A 17,148-nucleotide genomic window follows, 5' to 3' on the forward strand; every position below is an offset into this window, starting at 1 on the left:
AGATGTCGAACCTTGAACCGTTGCATAAAAAAGACGTGACCCTTCTACTAATATAGTGACAAGAAACATAACAAACTGTTGCCTTTTTTCTCCAAGGGAGATCAATGTAATCCCAACATTTATTACGTTATTTTCATGAATTTCAGACTTCTTCCACTACACTGGACTCCTGTTCCTAAGTTTATGTTCCTCTATAAATTCTCCATTTTATTCCATGATTCTTGCAAATTTATGAGATCACAACAAACAACTAAATACCGCTGATTTGGGATGAAATAGATGCTGTGGAGACTTAAATGGATTATTCCATCAACCTGTTACTGTTTACCAATTGAGAGATGGGTCAGACAACCTCAAACATCACAAAAGTTGTTACCCGACCACTTTCATGGTGGAAAGGTGAAAGTGATAGCGGAAAAGATTCTGGAAATCAGCTTGCTATTCCCAAAGGAGCCACCATATTTGTATTCAAACGTCAAGGGTTTGTACTTTCATTCATATTATTTGAAAGGTTGTGACGGCTGTGCTGTCGTCTGTCAATCTCTGTCATTGCATTGTCCTCTTCTTACTTTCTTTCACTTCACTCTTACCCAGACCCGTCTGTTTTTGCTGAGCAATCTACTATGCACTCTCTCTCTCTCTCTCTCTCTCTCTCTCTCTCTCTCTCTCTCTCTCTCTCTCTCTCTCTCTCTCTCTTTTTTTTATTAATTGTTCTGTTTTTGAGCGAGATTGTCTTTTCTTTTCCTCTTTTTTTTTCTGATTCAGATCTGACCTTTATTTAATATGTTCTGTTTCTAATTCTAAGCCATAACTATTTTTTTTTAAATTCATTTTCTTCTCTGATTATTTGTTCCGTATTTCTGAGTGAGATTATAACTATGTGAGTGAGAGTCCACTGAGTCGCCTACCACTACCATCGGTATATCACTCATAAACATAAAGAAGAAATAATATGTTTAAATTTTAGTAATATCATCAGTGACATTCAGCTTTCAATACTTTTCAGATCCATGTTCTTTGATGAAGATGGTGATTTAGCTCATGAATTTTGGTGTGAAGTGGTGGATCGGAAAACCAAGAAGGTTGTTATGCGACGTCGTTTAAAAAATTTAATTCCACAGGTAAATAAATGACTTTTACATTTTTTTCATGGTCATCAATTTGTTATAGATAGTGTTTAATCAAGTTTTTATTTTTTTTTTTATTTTTTTTTTTTTTTGGTGTGTTTTTTTTTGGGGTGATCAGTCATATTGCTCTTACACTGATTTTCACAACTTTGTAAATTACTTTGGGTCCTCAATACATTATTCAGACTTGCCAATCTTTCCAGATTGTCCGGGAAATTTCTTATAATTGACTCTCTCACAGGCATGCCTACAGGAATCATCCCACAAACTGGGCGGGGTTCCTGACCTCCCATAGTGGGCAGGGAGGTACATACTGTGTCTTCTATCCCCCCGATATCTGTTTTCCAACATGCTTTCTGTCTTTGTCTTGGAATGATATTACTTGGTTTTGTCCTGGTCCTGGCCAGATCCCCTGGCTGAGAGGGAAACAGTCGAATGTATAGTTAGTTTTGGGAGATGATATTTTTTTCATTGTAAATCATCTCTCTGTTATGCACTGTATTATGCTTTATTTATATTATATATGATTTGTAAAACATTTGGGTGTGTTCCTCTTAGCGGGGACAGGTGCTTGTGTCTGGATGAGACTTTTAGTGATCTCAAACTAAGTACTTTGATAGAGTGCTTTTGGAATCTACACCTGTTTCTTATTTGAGCCAATTCCCCTTTGTCTTCCCTTTTCTTGGATGCTTTATTGTAATTCTAGAACTTTTTACTATCCCATTTTCTTCCTTTTTACTGGCGCTGATATGACCTTAATGTGTTGCAAGCGCCGTAAAACCCTTAAAAACAATAAAAACAACATCATCCCACAAAACAGCCCATGATCCCACGATCTTGCAAATGCAAGATAATAATATTCCGCATTTCTGCTAGTTATTGTGGTAATGTCCACAGAGGATTTGTAATACACACTTATTTCTTTTTTTTTAAGTTATTAAGTTATTATTATCATTATTATTATTATTATTATTATTATTATTATTATTATTATTATTATTATTATTATTATTATTTTATTATTATTATTTTATATTATTTTATTATTATTATTATTATTATTATTATTATTATTTTGTGCAGAACCTCAAAATCGTAGGGTTTTTTTGTCAGAAGTTTCATCTCATCTACCATTTTATTGATATCATTTTTCCTCAGATGGTTATTAGATGACCACTTTAGATGCATTTTTCTTGATAATTTAGGGTATTTTGCATGTGAGCATATTTTTTGTTATGATTATGAGACAGTTTAGGTTATATTTTTATCCTTGAATTTCAGTCTAGAGATTATTTTAAATTTTAAGTATGTGACTTTTTTTTTGGATCCAAAATCAGCTCTATCAGGATATTGATCCTGAATTTTAAGGGTAATCTAAATATAATAGGGGGTAATTTAATGAGAGTCACTCAAATTGTAAGACAATTTTTTTTTTTAAAGAACAAAATTATGGATCTTGAATACAGTGGATTTAACTTGCTTATATTGTCACAGCATTTGCCTATATTCATCCTTTCTCTCTCTCTCCCTCTCTCTCTCTCTCTCTCTCTCTCTCTCTCTCTCTCTCTCTCTCTCTCTCTCAGTCTCTCTCTCTCTCTCTCTCTCTCTCACACACACACATATACACACACACACAGATCATGTTGGGCTTACAGTTCAGTCATTTGAGCGCCAAAACCCTTCAACAAACATGTTTGGCTTTGATCAATTATTTGAAACAATTAAGGGCGGTTTTTATTTGGGGGTGGGAGGGGGGTTAAATTTTTTTTAGAAGAACCAATTGTGTGTTGATTTATCATTATAAAGGGAGTTGTGATTAGATCAGAGCTTTCAGAGAATAAGTTTTGTTAACTTGTTAAGAACCAACTTATGTAATGCTTTTGACCATACTTGTATTGCTAAAAAATCTCTATCAGCTGATAGAGAAAAGATAGATAAGAATTTATTGCTGTTTTTATGTCAAAATAGTTACATGTATTTGGGGTTCAGCTTCTGGCACAGGGTAATAATTTAGTACTTAATGTGTTCTCTCTCTTTTATTTTTAATTCAAGGGTGAGATTGACTTACCCCAGCCGTGCATACATGGTGACTTGCCTGTGATAATGTATGACGTTACCAATCATCCAACACTCTCCCAGTCCCCATCATCACCATCGTATTGCTCCTAGCCCTCCCCAACAAAGAATAATGCAACCTGCTGGATTCATCACGGATTGAGTCATCGACATTGGAATTTATTTTTTTTTATTATTATTCTAAACATGTCTTTCAGGTTTGAATTGTATCTTTGTGCATTTCAGAGGCATATTCAGGGGGAGACAAGTTTTAATTTAAGATTTTTTTGGGGTTTTTTTTTTTTGTTTTTTTTTAAGTACTCAGAGATTAGACAAATTAGCAATATGTGGTAATGCGGGAAATATCCGATAGCCTGTTAATACACGATATGAGATCCATTTTTGAAGGAAATTTTTGAAAAAGATTTTTTAAAGCTGCTGTTGTAATTGTATAGAAACCATATTGTTATAATTTATTGGAATAATACTTTGGAATTTGACAAACATACCTGGCTCTTAAATTTTCAAAGGTTCTTGAGGTTTTAAGAGAGCAATATCAATGATTTTCGCCTTTTAAATGAAATTTGTAGGCACCATCACTGAACGAATTGTGATATTGAAAATAGGTCTGTGAATTAAATATTAACAGAAAGTATAAAACTTCTTGATCAACTTTTATCATTTGATTATATGATTTTATATCATATGAATGTGAGTATGCTTCTGTCAAATTACCTGGAACAAAGGTAATCGGTTAAGAAGGAAATTAAAACATGGAACCATTCTATAGAATCTAATTATTACCTCTCAGCTGTATTATTTTACAATTTCCACATCAGAAACAAAAGTTCAAAGAAACTAGTCAGACGAATGCGTGCATCCTCATTTTAAATTTTGAAATTTCGGTGAGTCAACTCGTGTACTTTATACATATTTGTTTTATGTTTATTCATATTATTAGTTTTGGGTTAATGATGATGTGTTGAAATTAAGTAATGTTTAACACTTAACGTACCAACAGGAACTTAAATCACCAATGCCTATGTGCTATGAAATACCAGTAGTGACTCAACTTATGCTTTTGTGCCATGAAATACCTGTGGCAACTCAATTCGCTGACTGCATTAGATTTGAAAAAGAAATATTCACAGAATTGTCCCTTTGATCTGGGGCTGATGAATGATAATTACATTCTAGTTTCACTCCTGACAGATTACAATCAAATAAACAACAAAATGGATCAAGAAAATGAGAGATGTTGCCATAAAGCTGATTCTTTTTGACCAACCAGACGAGTTGTGGCGAGGAAGAGATTGACATTAGTGGGGATAGTTAGATTGCGATCGGACATAGTGCTTGGTGTAAAAGGGGATGTGACAGGGGGGGGGGGGGAGTGATAATGATCTTACTGTGAAATGCTTTTAAAATTGACAATTCGGTTCATAGTGATTGGCATCCTAAATTTAATCATAGAAGTGGAAAACTTGCAAATGACTTAGGAAATGAAACTGTTATTAACTTGTTTTTAATTTTTTCCAGAAATGAAAATTACTGCTACAGTTAGAGAGACAAAAAGATATGTAGATGCATTTAGTGATCTTAAAATTCTCTTTATCTTTTTTAAAATGTTTCTTACTTTTGGAGCAATATTTTTCTTGTTCATGATCCTTCATCTGACATCAATTCTACTCATCATATGAGTTGTTTTGCCTTTTGATTTAAATTTTAGGGACCTTTATGTCAAGAATGATCTACTTATGACCTTGACCTTAATAATATTCAACATGGTCACAATACTTTCAAAAAAAATTCTTAAATAATTATTTATTTATAGAATTAGTTGATAATACAATACATCTTGAATATTTCATAAGAATTCGTAGATTCATTCTATCACTTGTTTAAAAAAAAAAAAAAACAGTCATGAATTGAAGAGCATTCCAAAACCTCTTTCTATTTCAAGGTACATTCAGTAAAAAAAACTATTGGTATTTCAGAGCATGTTCTGTGGTACTTTAAGTGTTAAGCATAAAATTGTATAGAGTAATGAGAGAAAACTCTGTTCTTTTTTTGTTCAAATATTTCTTAAATTTATCAAATGGCTATGGTGTCTCGCTTGTCTCGAGGTTCGTGATCTCGTTTTGTCATAAGTGTCAAGCAAAGTTAACCGTGGTCTGAGTTTAGATTGGTGTCTTTCTCAAAATATTAACTGGGTATGGTTCCTGAACTCCCATAGTGGGCAGGGAGGAACTTACTGTGTCTTCTATCCCCCTATATCTGTTTTCCAACTTGCTTTCTGTCTTTGTCTTGGAATGAGATTACTTGGTTTTGTCCTGGTCCTGGCTGAGAGGGAAACAGTCAAATGTATAGTTAGTTTTGGGAGATTATATTTTTCCCTTGTAAACTATCTCTCTGTTATGCACTGTATTATGTTTTCTTTATATCATATATGATTTGTAAAACATTTGAGTGTATTCCTCTTAGTGGGGACCTGTGCTTGTGTCTGGATGAGACTTTTAGTGATCTCAAACTAAGTACTTTGATAGTGTGCTCTTGGAATCTGCACCTGTTTCTTATTGGAACAAAATTCACCTTTGTCATACCTTTTCTTTTTCACGACGTGGAATAAATAAGATGATGAGGTTTTATCAAGTTCAAGTCGTTGTATTGAGAAATAGGTGAACGTCACACTGGTGATAGACATGATATACGAGTATTGGTAGTCAGTTTTTGCCATTCAAGTACCTCCACCAGCATAAGAAGGCTATTCTGGGGTGCACTAACAAACACAAGTGACCCCCTCCCCCATTCCAATCACTCCCAAGGGACTCCATCTCTTATTATTTTGCTACCACTACTACTACTACTAACACCACCACCACTACTATTACTACTGCTATTACTACCACCACCACCACCACTACTATTACTATTATTACTACAACTACTACTACTGCTGCTGCTACTGCTACTACCACCACTGTATATAGATATCTTGTTGTACATAAATACTTGTAAGTATTTAAGATTCCATTATCTTCTCCCTCCTCTCTACTCCCTCCTCTTCTTCTTCTTCTTCTTTTCTTCTTTTTTTCTCCTATTTTTTCGGTTGATATATATTTCCAAGCAACGTATATAAGTTGTATGTGTTCTGTTTGCTTAGACCACCAACGCAGTTGGCCACAGCATTCAGGCACAATCGCAGTAACGTGTCCCTGATCCCATATTCCAAAGGTTGGCAGGTCATTATTATTATTATGTCTAATGTTGTGCAAGAGATCGAAATTTATTTTAAAATGTTGAACTACTTGCATTTCAATCATTGATGGTATTTTGAATGTATTACTCCAGGGGCCAATGGTTTGAATCAATTGTTTAACATTTTGACTGGCATGGAAACAATGATGTATGAATGTTAGAATTTTATCCACTCCTTTGTCCATCCTTCAATTACACAGGGAAGTTAGTCTCATCTATATCTGGTGAAAATGCTGGCTTCCGAGTGCAATAATATCCAGTATGTGACCATATGCTGAAATTGATATATAATTTATGCAGTCTGGTGTTGGTTTATTTATTTAATGCACTTTCTTTGCTTTATCTTGCTAAATGCAAACTGTGGGTGAGATGGACAAGTGATTTTGCATTACATAGTGAATCTGCAGATCCCTGTTTTGAGGGTTGCTTCAGGCACAAGTTTTCTTTTTTTTTTTTCTCCTCGGGAAAGATTGTTAACACACAATTTGCTCACCTGGACTATATTGGTGAGTCCTGTTATCAGACATTTTGTTGAGTTTTTTTCTGTTGTTATTTTGTTTTGTTTTTTGATGGATTGTCTTCATTCCTTCATGGAATGTCTAGGTAGAACAGTACAACATAAATCTTACCATGTCATGCAGGAGTTCCTAATTTTAAAAAATTCTATTTCATGCCCATTGCAGTAGATAATTATTTTCAGTCGTTTAAATTTCATCTACAATAGAATTGGGACTTGGAGAAAAGATCACAGAGATGCTGATTTTAAGTTCAAATAAAATATTTATTTGATGTGTCCATATCAAGATAGTATAAACCGCTAACTTTGATATTCTTTTATATAAATACAACATACATTAACAGTGAACGTTTTACTGTAATAGTCTAATCAATATAATCGTTCATTTCCTTGTGTATTGTTGGTAAAACCAAATTATACTCGGCTATTGGTCAGATTACATCCTGTGCGAAGGTTTCTCAATAGATTTAGTATTATTGTCTCTACTTTTTACTTTAGAGATTTTTCATCCCTTGCCATGTGTGGCTTATGTATCATTTCAAACAGTCTTGCTTCTAACCGAAAGGCAATAATCAAACCGTCAAACAGCTGGTTGGCTTTCCTGATAAGTTTATATCATATCACAGGTCCTCAGCATTTCAAAATGTGTATAGATGTGTGTGTGCTTATAGATGATGCTATATTTATTTTAATTGAACACGATTTTAAAGAAATGTATCTGGGTGGGGTTCCTGACCTCCCATAATGTTTCTTCTATCCCCTTATATCTGTTTTCCAACATGCTTTCTGTCTTTGTCTTGAAATGAGGTTACTTGGTTTTGTCCTGGCCAGAGTCCTAGCTGGGAGGGAAACAGTCAAATGCATAGTTATTGTTTTGGGAGATGATATTTTTTTCCTTGTAAATCATCTCTCTGTTATGTATTATTATATTTTTTATTTTGAATGTTTAACGCATTTGAGTGTATTCCTCTTTGTTGGATTTTGTGCTTGTGTCCGGATGAGACTTATAGGTGATCTCAAACTAAGTACATTGGTGGTATGCTCTTGGAATCTACATTTGATCCCTTGTGTTCCCAGTTCCCCTATGTCTTACTTTTTCTTGGGTGCTTTAATTGTAATTCTAGAACTTTTTACTATTCCATTTTCTTCCTTTTTACTGGTGCTGATATAACCTAAATGTGTTGCAAGTGCTGTAAAACCTTTAAAAACAAAAGCAAACAAATAAATGTATGGAACAAAAGATTTTTTTTTTTAATGGAGTATATAAGGCTGTGTCAAAAGGTTGTGTATTGTGTCATTTGGCAAAGTTGATTCCCTGTCCACACCTTTTTTTTTTTTAACTTTGAAAACTCCCTTAGCGGGCAGGGAGGTCCATACTGTGTCTTCTTTCCCCTTATATCTGTTTTCCAACATGCTTTCTGTCTTTGTCTTGAAATGAGATTACTTGATTTTGTCCTGGCCCTGGTTGGAGTCTTGGTTGGGAGGGAAACAGTCATATGCATAGTTATTGTTTGGTTATGTATTATTATATTTGTTATTTTTAGTGTATAATGTAAGCATTTGAGTGTATTCCTCTCTGTTGGATTTTGTGCTTGTGTCCGAATGAGACTTATAGGTGATCTCAAACTAAGTACATTGGTGGTATGCTCTTGGAATCTACATCTGATCCTTATTTGTTCCCAGTTTCCCTTTGTCTTACCTTTTCTTGGGTGGCGGGTGGTTGGATGGGAGCATCACCCTTGAATCATATACCTATGATGTTCGCATGGGTGTACGATCCGATAGTGATGTCGTTTCTTCTTTTCTTTACTAGCCTATCCTGCTTCTTTGGTTTGTGATTGAATTTTTGACAGGGGATATTTTTTTTTCTGTAAATCTTCTGCCTGTTTGTTCTTGGTTATTTATAATTTAGCTTATGATATCTTTAGGTTATGATTTTGATTTACATTTGTACTATTTTTGTTAGATTGCTTGTTTTTTTTATTCAGCGGTCTCTCATATAACCTCAATTGTGTTGGAAGGGACCTAAAGCAACAAACAAACAAAAAAATTTTCTTGGGTGCTTTAATTGTAATTCTAGAACTTTTTACTATCCATTTTCTTCCTTTTTACTGGCGCTGATATGAACTAAATGTGTTGCAAGCGCCGTAAAACCCTTAAAAACAAAAACAAACAAACTTTGAGAAACTATTTTTTGCTATTATAATAATGGAGCTAGATCGTTAGTTTTTGGTTTAATTTGTGTTATCTATCTGATAAAAAATAATTTTATCATTCGCTTTTCCAAATAACTTATTATTGGAGTCATTTTGTGGCAAACATCACAAAAACAACCTTTTGTCATATCTTAATATTAAGTTGTATATGATTGTGACAGTCTCTATGGAACAATTTCCAAGGACCACCACTGCACCTGAAATAACCACTTTTGCAGCTTTTACGGGGTTTTTTTTTTTTATAATGGTACAGTTTGATTTATGGTAGCATTATAGTTTTCTTTATCTTGCTCCATGCTTTACATGTTATAAATTGTCACGTTTTTTGCAGTTTTGGGCATTGTATCAATGGTTGGATTCAATATTACTCTAACTGGACATACTCTCTTTCGGTTTTAAAAAAGAACGCTGTCATTGCAGTATGACAGATTGCATTGAAGCCAGAACCTTATTGCATGAATAATTAAAGTCTGGGGCAAATCACATTTGCTATTTCTCTCTTTGCTCTATCGGTGAAAAGACAGTTAAATTGTTCAGTTTTAATCAGAAAAATAAAAGAGGATACAATTCTTTCCATGATATTCCATTTCATCACCAAAGGATTAACTTGTCATAATATTGGCTGTTGAAATAATCAGCATCTATGTCACGTTGGAAATCCACCTTTGATAATTAAAATTCCCCATTTCTAAATGTGTGCTGTATGTATGTATGTGTGTGTGTGTGTGTGTGTATATTATTTTTGTGTTTGAATGGGTAAAAGAGAGGTAGAAAATGAAATTTTAAACTGTGGATCGATCCTCAAACAATTTGGGATACTACAGAACGACAATGATGATGATGATGATCCTTGAATAAGAAAAAAATGTCAATTAACGTTTTCTTTTTCTTTTTTTTTTTTTTTGTTTAAATATATTTTTGAATCATGCTCTGTTGTGCATAGTTTTCAACTTGTCAAGTACAGCAAAATCTTGGTACATAAAAGATTGAATTGATTTATTTTTTTAAAAGTTATATTCTGACTCTGAAATGTACCGTGGGTTTTTTTATTGCGCAAAATGAAACACTGAATGAGGAGGACCCTTGATTCCATTATGGACCAGCGTCTCCTTGTGCAGTGACCTCTTTCTCTCCCCCCCCCCCCCCCCCCCCTTCAATACATACATATCTGATTCTCTCCTCCCTATCCTTTATTCTTGTCATGGTGTGGACTACCTGGTTTGTTTATTTTTCCCTAGCCCAGGGTACAATCCTTTATAATGTATAATGTAAGCATTTGAGTGTATTCCTCTTCGTTGGAATATGTGCTTGTGTCCGGATGAGACTTATAGGTGATCTCAAACTAAGTACACTGGTGGTATGCTCTTGGAATGTACATCTGATCCCTATTTGTTTCCAGTTCCCCTATGTCTTACTCATTCTTGGGTGCTTTAAATGTAATTCTAGAATTTTAACTATCCCATTTTCTTCCTTTTTACTGGCAATGATATAACCTAAAAGTGTTGCAAGCGCCGTAGAACCCTTAAAAACAAAACAAAAAACAATCCTTTACCAAGAGGGAAGGAGTAAAATTTATGTTTCTTTTTTTTTTCCTTGTAAACTCCCTGTTACTATAGTCTGTTCCAAGTCCCGTGCGCACGGTATATTGCAAATTCCTCCAAAGTTACGAAATGTGGTGCCGTGATTATTTGCATGCAGGCTTCTATTTTAAGTGACATTATGAACTTTGAATACCAATAGTGATTGACCAAAACACTTTTCTCACAATGCCGAAATCCCATCAAGTGCGCTTCGTGTTTGCCGTTCTTGAATTGTGTTCGCTGGAAAGGGGGTTGGCACTTTGAATGTATTAATATGAAATATCACTGAATGTAAACTGCTTTAACACCAGATTCAATATAAGTTTTGTACAGTATAACCTTTCAAAGGAACCACAGTTTTCAAATACGGGAGATGCATAATTAAGTTGTCATTAAAAAAATATTAATTTGACCTCTCCCCTCTGAGTCCCTGGTTGTGAGCCATACTGCTATTTGCCGCATGCCATGAAAAAGAATTCCGCGCTTCGCCTCTCTGGAGAAATACTTGTAAATTTTCCTCTTTGTGACAAATGTGCATGATTAATCCATGTTTTTTATCAGTTTGTATGAAAGTAGAAATCACAACAGGAAGCTGCGCCTCTGGCTTTCAACTATTAAAATTGTATTAATTGTTTATGTCAAGTGTGTACAAAGTGCACAATTTGCTGTGTTATTTTGAATTCAGGATGGCAGTATTAGTAGTGCACATGAATCTCGTGAAAAGTAAACCCCTGGTCAATCCTTTAGGCTATTTCAGTGATCGTTATCACAACAGAATTCACTGTGTATGATGATGATATTGTATTTGTATTGTAAAACATCAAAATATTCACACATGTCTGACCCTTCATTTTTTATATACCCTAACGAGGAAAAGTCCTATAGTATGGTACTGTAACTGATGCAACAAAACAACAACAAAAATCGGCTTAATGTCACGAACAATTCTAGTGCTTGAGCCAATTATCAAAAAAACCCACCAGAAGGTTGAAAAGATATCCACGTCAACGCATGGAACGGACTATATCGCTAACATTTACCATTATATACCATTATTTTTTTATTTTTTTTTTTAAGATAACTACTATGTTACTAGTGTGCATCTTGTGTGAGTGTGTCTATGTCAATATTGTATTGTTGTAAATGTGTAACCAAATGACAAATTGCCACTTTTTGGGGGGACAATAAAGATTTATTTTTTTTTAAACCCTTTGTAACGATTTGAATGTGCCCCCCATGGCAGGGCTTGTCCGGTGGACTTTTTAGTACGTAGTAGCTACTTTCAGACTGGACACGAGGATAGATTGGTCTTGGATCTATTTCTACTACTTGTTTGTACTTGAACTGAGTACGTAAACCATGTCTTACTTTATCTTTTGCGCTATAACTGCAGATTAACACTTGATCGAATCGTGTTTGACTTTCTCCATCACCTTCCTTTTTATTGGTGCTGAGATGATTCAAAGTGTCGCAATGTAAAGGTACTAGATAGAAACAACACGGAATGCATGTGGCATGAGTTTGCTTGTTGAATTTAAAGATGAAAACAGGAATGTTGTGAAATTAAGAGCATTTGCAGGTTTAAATAGTGTATGTGCATGAAATCGCAATATTGATTGTATTTAATTTATTGACATTCATTGACAAATTCAAATTATGCTTATTACTATACGATGAATAATTTGGTTTCTTTCTCATAATTGTATTTTTGTTGTCATGGTTGGATCATAATTTGATTGCAAATAAACCATCACCAAACCTCACACGGTTATTGTTCACTTTTAACCAATGAGAGAGAAACACCTTGTGTTGTTACAATTTTCACATTGTGTTTAGCTTTTAACTTTTAGTCTTGTGATGGTACCATGCGCAGAAATTATTAAACAAATATTATGGTAAAACGTACATCACTTGATTACTCATAAACGCGGATGGCAAAAAACAATAACAAAGACCTGAGTGACGTCATATTCGAACTTTCTATAACCGTTAACTTATAGATAGTTCGAAGATGACGTCACTCAGGCCTTTGGGCCTTTGTTATTGTTTTTGCCATCCGCGTTTGTGAGTTGCTCTCACTAAACTGTATTAACCAGACTATAAAAGTGCATGGCTACACAGAGTTTGTGTGTTGGTCCGTTATACTCCCGGATGGCAATGTTGTGAACTCCTTGGCCAAGCGCATTCTATATAGATAGAATGCGCTTGGCCAAGGAGTTCACAACATTGCCATCCGGAAGTATAACGGACCAACACACAAACTCTGTGTACCATGCACTTTTATAGTCTGGTTAATACAGTTTAGTGAGAGCAACTCACAAACGCGGATGGCAAAAACAATAACAAAGGCCTGAGTGACGTCATCTGCATACTATCTATAGATAGTTCGAAGATGACGTCACTCAGGTCTTTGTTATTGTTTTTTGCCATCCGCGTCTATGAGTATTGCTCACTGAACTGTATTAACCCGACTATAGATAGTTCGAAGATGACGTCACTCAGACCTTTGTTATTGTTTTTGCCATCCGCGTTTGTGAGTTGTTTTCACTAAACTGTATTAACCTGACTATAAACGTTCATGGTTACACAGAGTTTGTGTGTTGGTCCGCTATACTTCCGGATGGCAATGTTGTGAACTCCTTGGCCAAGCGCATTCTATCTATAAGCGTTCATGGATACACACAAAATAGATAGTATGCGCTTGGCTAAGAAGCTCATAACATTGCCATCCGGAAGTATAACGGACCAACACACAAAACTGTATGTATCCATGAACGTTTAGAGTCAAGTTAATACAGTTTAGTGAGCATTACTCATAAACGCGGGTGGCAAAATATAATAACAAAGGCTTGAGTGACGTATCTTCGTTCTATCTATAGCCTTGACACTGACCAAAAAATGCCAGTCTTTGGTCACAAAAGAAAACAAATCGTGAGTTGTATTCAATAGTTCAACCAATGGGACCACTTGTTTCCACGAGCTCTACTAACGACAACTCACTAGGCGGTGCAAAAACCAAATAATGATGTCAAAATGCCAGTCTTTTTGGGTTTCAGTGTCAGGCTAGAACTATAACTTAAAGAGGGCGACGTTAAACCCGCTGTTCGCCATGTTTATCCATCACTGCCATTGTTTACATTATGACGACTGTCCGAGAGCCATGGTTATGTTCCCTTCCTCTAGGTGTCTATTCGTGGTATCCCTCTTCAATGCATCGTCTATTCTTCATTTGGTAAAAAGAAAACAAACAACAACAAAAATTGTAATAAATGATCACAAACCTGATGGCTTTGTAGTACATGCCAAACGTTCATAAGACATAGCCACACACAGTGTGTTTCCATTTACCACAATGATTTGACACAGTGCTTGGTGGTCCGACATTTTCTTCAATTTCGATGCATACAGAGAAGATAGCTATGACTGGGAGGCATGCATTGTAAGATGGCTAGATATGTAACCCTTGCTCCATTTACGGATAGTCACACACAAGTAACCGTGGGAAGTAGCTATCATTATTGACATAATACCTGCACTACTCACAATATGAGAATGTGGTAAATAATATAAACAAACTTTATGACGTTGTATTTCTGACAGGTGCCAAATTAAGTAGTCTTGACCTGACAAGGCACTATGAGGGTTTGGACTGGTCACTGTAGGGATCAAGCGGACATACATGCTGACAAGCAATAGTTATTTGCACTCCATATATTCCAGGCTAATCAGCTGGCCCTCCACTCTGTCGGCATTTATCACAATAATTTTGAGTCACGTTGCGTCGGAGTATTCTGTCAGATCTGTGGCGACCAAATCAAAAATGCTTCATTGTCAAACTTCACTTTAAAAAAACAAAACAAAAGAAATAAAACTTATATTATATAAGTGATTAACACGTTTCATCTAATAAACACACACACATTACTGGATAATGTAAATACGGGTAAAAATCACGAACATTCATTTATTCCCGAAACTATAAAACTGAAATCGCCTTTAAAGTTTCATTTGTTTATTTTTACATCATTCCTTCCAGTAAATAGGTACCTAAATTTAAAAAAATGAATAAGCGTTAGATATTGACTATTTGCACTTTACTTAATTGTTGTTAGCAAACGGCTCAAGGGAGGGTTAGTAGAGCTTTAAAAATGGTTTAATTCCAGAACACGATCTCAAAACTACCTGAGAGCACAAAATGTATAATAGGAAATTTAACACAAACCACAGATCAACAATAATAACAACAACAACAAATAAAAAGAAAAAAAAAAAGAAGAAAAAATAGCGGTTAAACCTGGATAATTCACTAACAGACGGATTTTAGACCCTTTTTGGATAAGCTATTAGTAGCAACATGCGGCACTGGTACCCCAAATGTTGTAAATAAAGAGCAGTTCGCGTTATGCATTGACAGTATTGGTTTGCGTAGAATTTGACAAAATAGTGTGTGCTGGGATGACACGAGGTCATCCGAGCACTGGTGTGGGTCTCTTTAGTTCGTACGTATCATGGTATAATGTGGGTCACACAATAGGGAGATCCTCGCTGCTGGAGAACTCGCAACGCTCCATTCCACGGAGCAAACAGATTCCCCACCCCTTGCTGGACAGAGGGATCAGAAAAGCTGTAACAGAAGTGGGTGCAATCATTAGCGTCGGGGATAGGTGGCATAATATATCCCGAAGTGGCGACACATCTTTGCCCCGGGACACAGGCCTGGTTTGTGGAGGCAATGTCTGGCGTCTTTGTAAAAGGGAAGCCTCCACATGTGTGAAAGCACGCTAAGAAAGTTTCCATTCTGAAGTCAAGCAAACCGACTAAGAAGACGGACAGCTACAGGCCCATATTACTTTTTAGTTGCTTGTTGAACTCATTGAGCGTGTGCTACTGAATTGATGCGGACCGGTCCTTGACGCAATCCTGCTACCGGAGCAGGTAGGCTTCGAGGACGGGAAGTTCACAACGGACAGGACATTGCGCCTACTGAGCATGTTGAAGCAGGCTTCGAACGGAGATTGCTTACGGGTGCGGTATTCATAGACCTATCGGCAGCCTATGGTACGGTCGAGTGGGGATTATACTGAAACTTATGAAGCTTTCTCTTCCATAAGAGGTATGACATTTCACGTAACAATAGGAGACGCCACGAGTTAAGCCAGGACACTAGGGAACGGTGTCCCTCAGGGATCTGTCCAGGTACCAATGTTGTTTTATGTTTACATTAGCGACATGCCAGACACATCCTCACAGAGGCTGGGATAAGAGGACGACTGGGCCATCGTTTGCCACAAGGTACCCTAGGTCACTGAACCGTTGTCAGGGCTGCGTCTAAGACCGGTCCTCGTCTATACATTTACACACGTTCCTTAATTTAAGAAATGCAGCTTAGACGTGACATGGAACTGGAGCTGTCCACCTCCTTCTCTGATTTGTTTCTCTTCAAAATGTCAAATCTTTTCGTGTTTCCACACGTGTAGAAGTTGTCCTTTTGAAAGAGCGTAAAGCATTGACTACACCAACCAGACCTGCAACCCGGGGCCCGAAGATTTTTTACAGATTGGTATAAACGTCAATTATCCCCTCTGTTTTACTACTTATACACAAAGGCAGCACCCACTTTCTCTTGGACTGAGCAGTGCGGCCCACTCAAATCTTCCCGAGGTAGCAGGTTCCAAATCTGACGGAATACCTGACACCGGCTCAAAGAGAGACTAGGAAAATTTACACATACTCTCGCACGCACGCGCTCCCACACGTACACATTTACATAATACACACACGCGCGCGCACACACACACGTACACACACACAGATTTATATATATATATATATATATATATATATATATATATATAAAGAGAGAGAGAGAGAGAGAGAGAGAGAGAGAGAGAGAGAGAGAGATTCCGCTTGTACGTATATCACACTTATGAGGTGATGGGGTCAGTACATGTTCGTGAGAAAAAAAAAATGAAGTCTTTTCATTAACAATTCCAGTATCAGTGTTAGTATTGACACATTGGAGAGCGGTTCAATTTATATCGAGATTATTGGTGGCAATAAATCCCGGTTACAGCCTTTGGTCAAAGACTAACTCGGGTTACTATAAAATACTGTGAGGTAGCCAATACAGGATTTGCCTCGCTGCTGTTGGACCAAGACAGGTAAGTCTTCTTTTAATGTATTTTCTAAGTTTAATGTGAGATGCGAATGGGACAAAACCAAAAGAAACAACCAAAAATTTGTTTAAAAAGCTACCCCCCCCCCCCCACAAAAAAAAATCCAACAGAAAAAACAACAACAAACAAAAAGCCCACAAAATACAAAGACAAAAAACTGAAGCATGACCAATTTTCAATTACCAGTATTCTATGATAGTATTTTTCGATTTTACATTG

The 17,148-nt window shown here is 36.0% G+C and overlaps 2 protein-coding genes across 2 annotated transcripts in view; both read left to right on the forward strand.

Moving 5' to 3' along the window:
- Positions 1-106: 106 nt before the first annotated feature.
- On the forward strand, positions 107-12,516 carry LOC144974665 (tumor suppressor candidate 2-like). The gene is made up of 3 exons (XM_078917753.1): positions 107-481; positions 1,007-1,121; positions 3,180-12,516. Exons 1-3 carry the CDS (start codon positions 339-341, stop codon positions 3,294-3,296), a joined length of 375 nt encoding a protein of 124 aa, XP_078773879.1. The 5' UTR covers positions 107-338; the 3' UTR covers positions 3,297-12,516.
- Positions 12,517-16,888: 4,372 nt separating this feature from the next.
- Positions 16,889-17,148, forward strand: part of LOC144975648 (carboxypeptidase B-like) — a 15,688-nt gene continuing 15,428 nt past the window's right edge. The window contains exon 1 of the mRNA XM_078919834.1: positions 16,889-16,914. The gene's annotated coding sequence lies outside the window, so the exon portion shown is untranslated. The remainder of the gene's footprint in view (positions 16,915-17,148) is intronic.

Source organism: Berghia stephanieae, chromosome 6, assembly GCF_034508935.2.
Source record: "Berghia stephanieae isolate SIO BIC M18660-M18661 chromosome 6, UCSD_Bste_1.3, whole genome shotgun sequence".
Taxonomy (NCBI): Eukaryota; Metazoa; Mollusca; class Gastropoda; order Nudibranchia; family Aeolidiidae; genus Berghia; species Berghia stephanieae.

Excerpts from the sequence above, each read along its gene's own strand:
- LOC144974665 (XM_078917753.1), top strand. The coding sequence starts at position 339 with ATGGGTCAGACAACCTCAAACATCACAAAAGTTGTTACCCGACCACTT. Across the intron at positions 482-1,006 it reads TTTGTATTCAAACGTCAAGG|ATCCATGTTCTTTGATGAAG; the intron begins GTTTGTACTTTC and ends AATACTTTTCAG. Across the intron at positions 1,122-3,179 it reads TAAAAAATTTAATTCCACAG|GGTGAGATTGACTTACCCCA; the intron begins GTAAATAAATGA and ends TTTTAATTCAAG.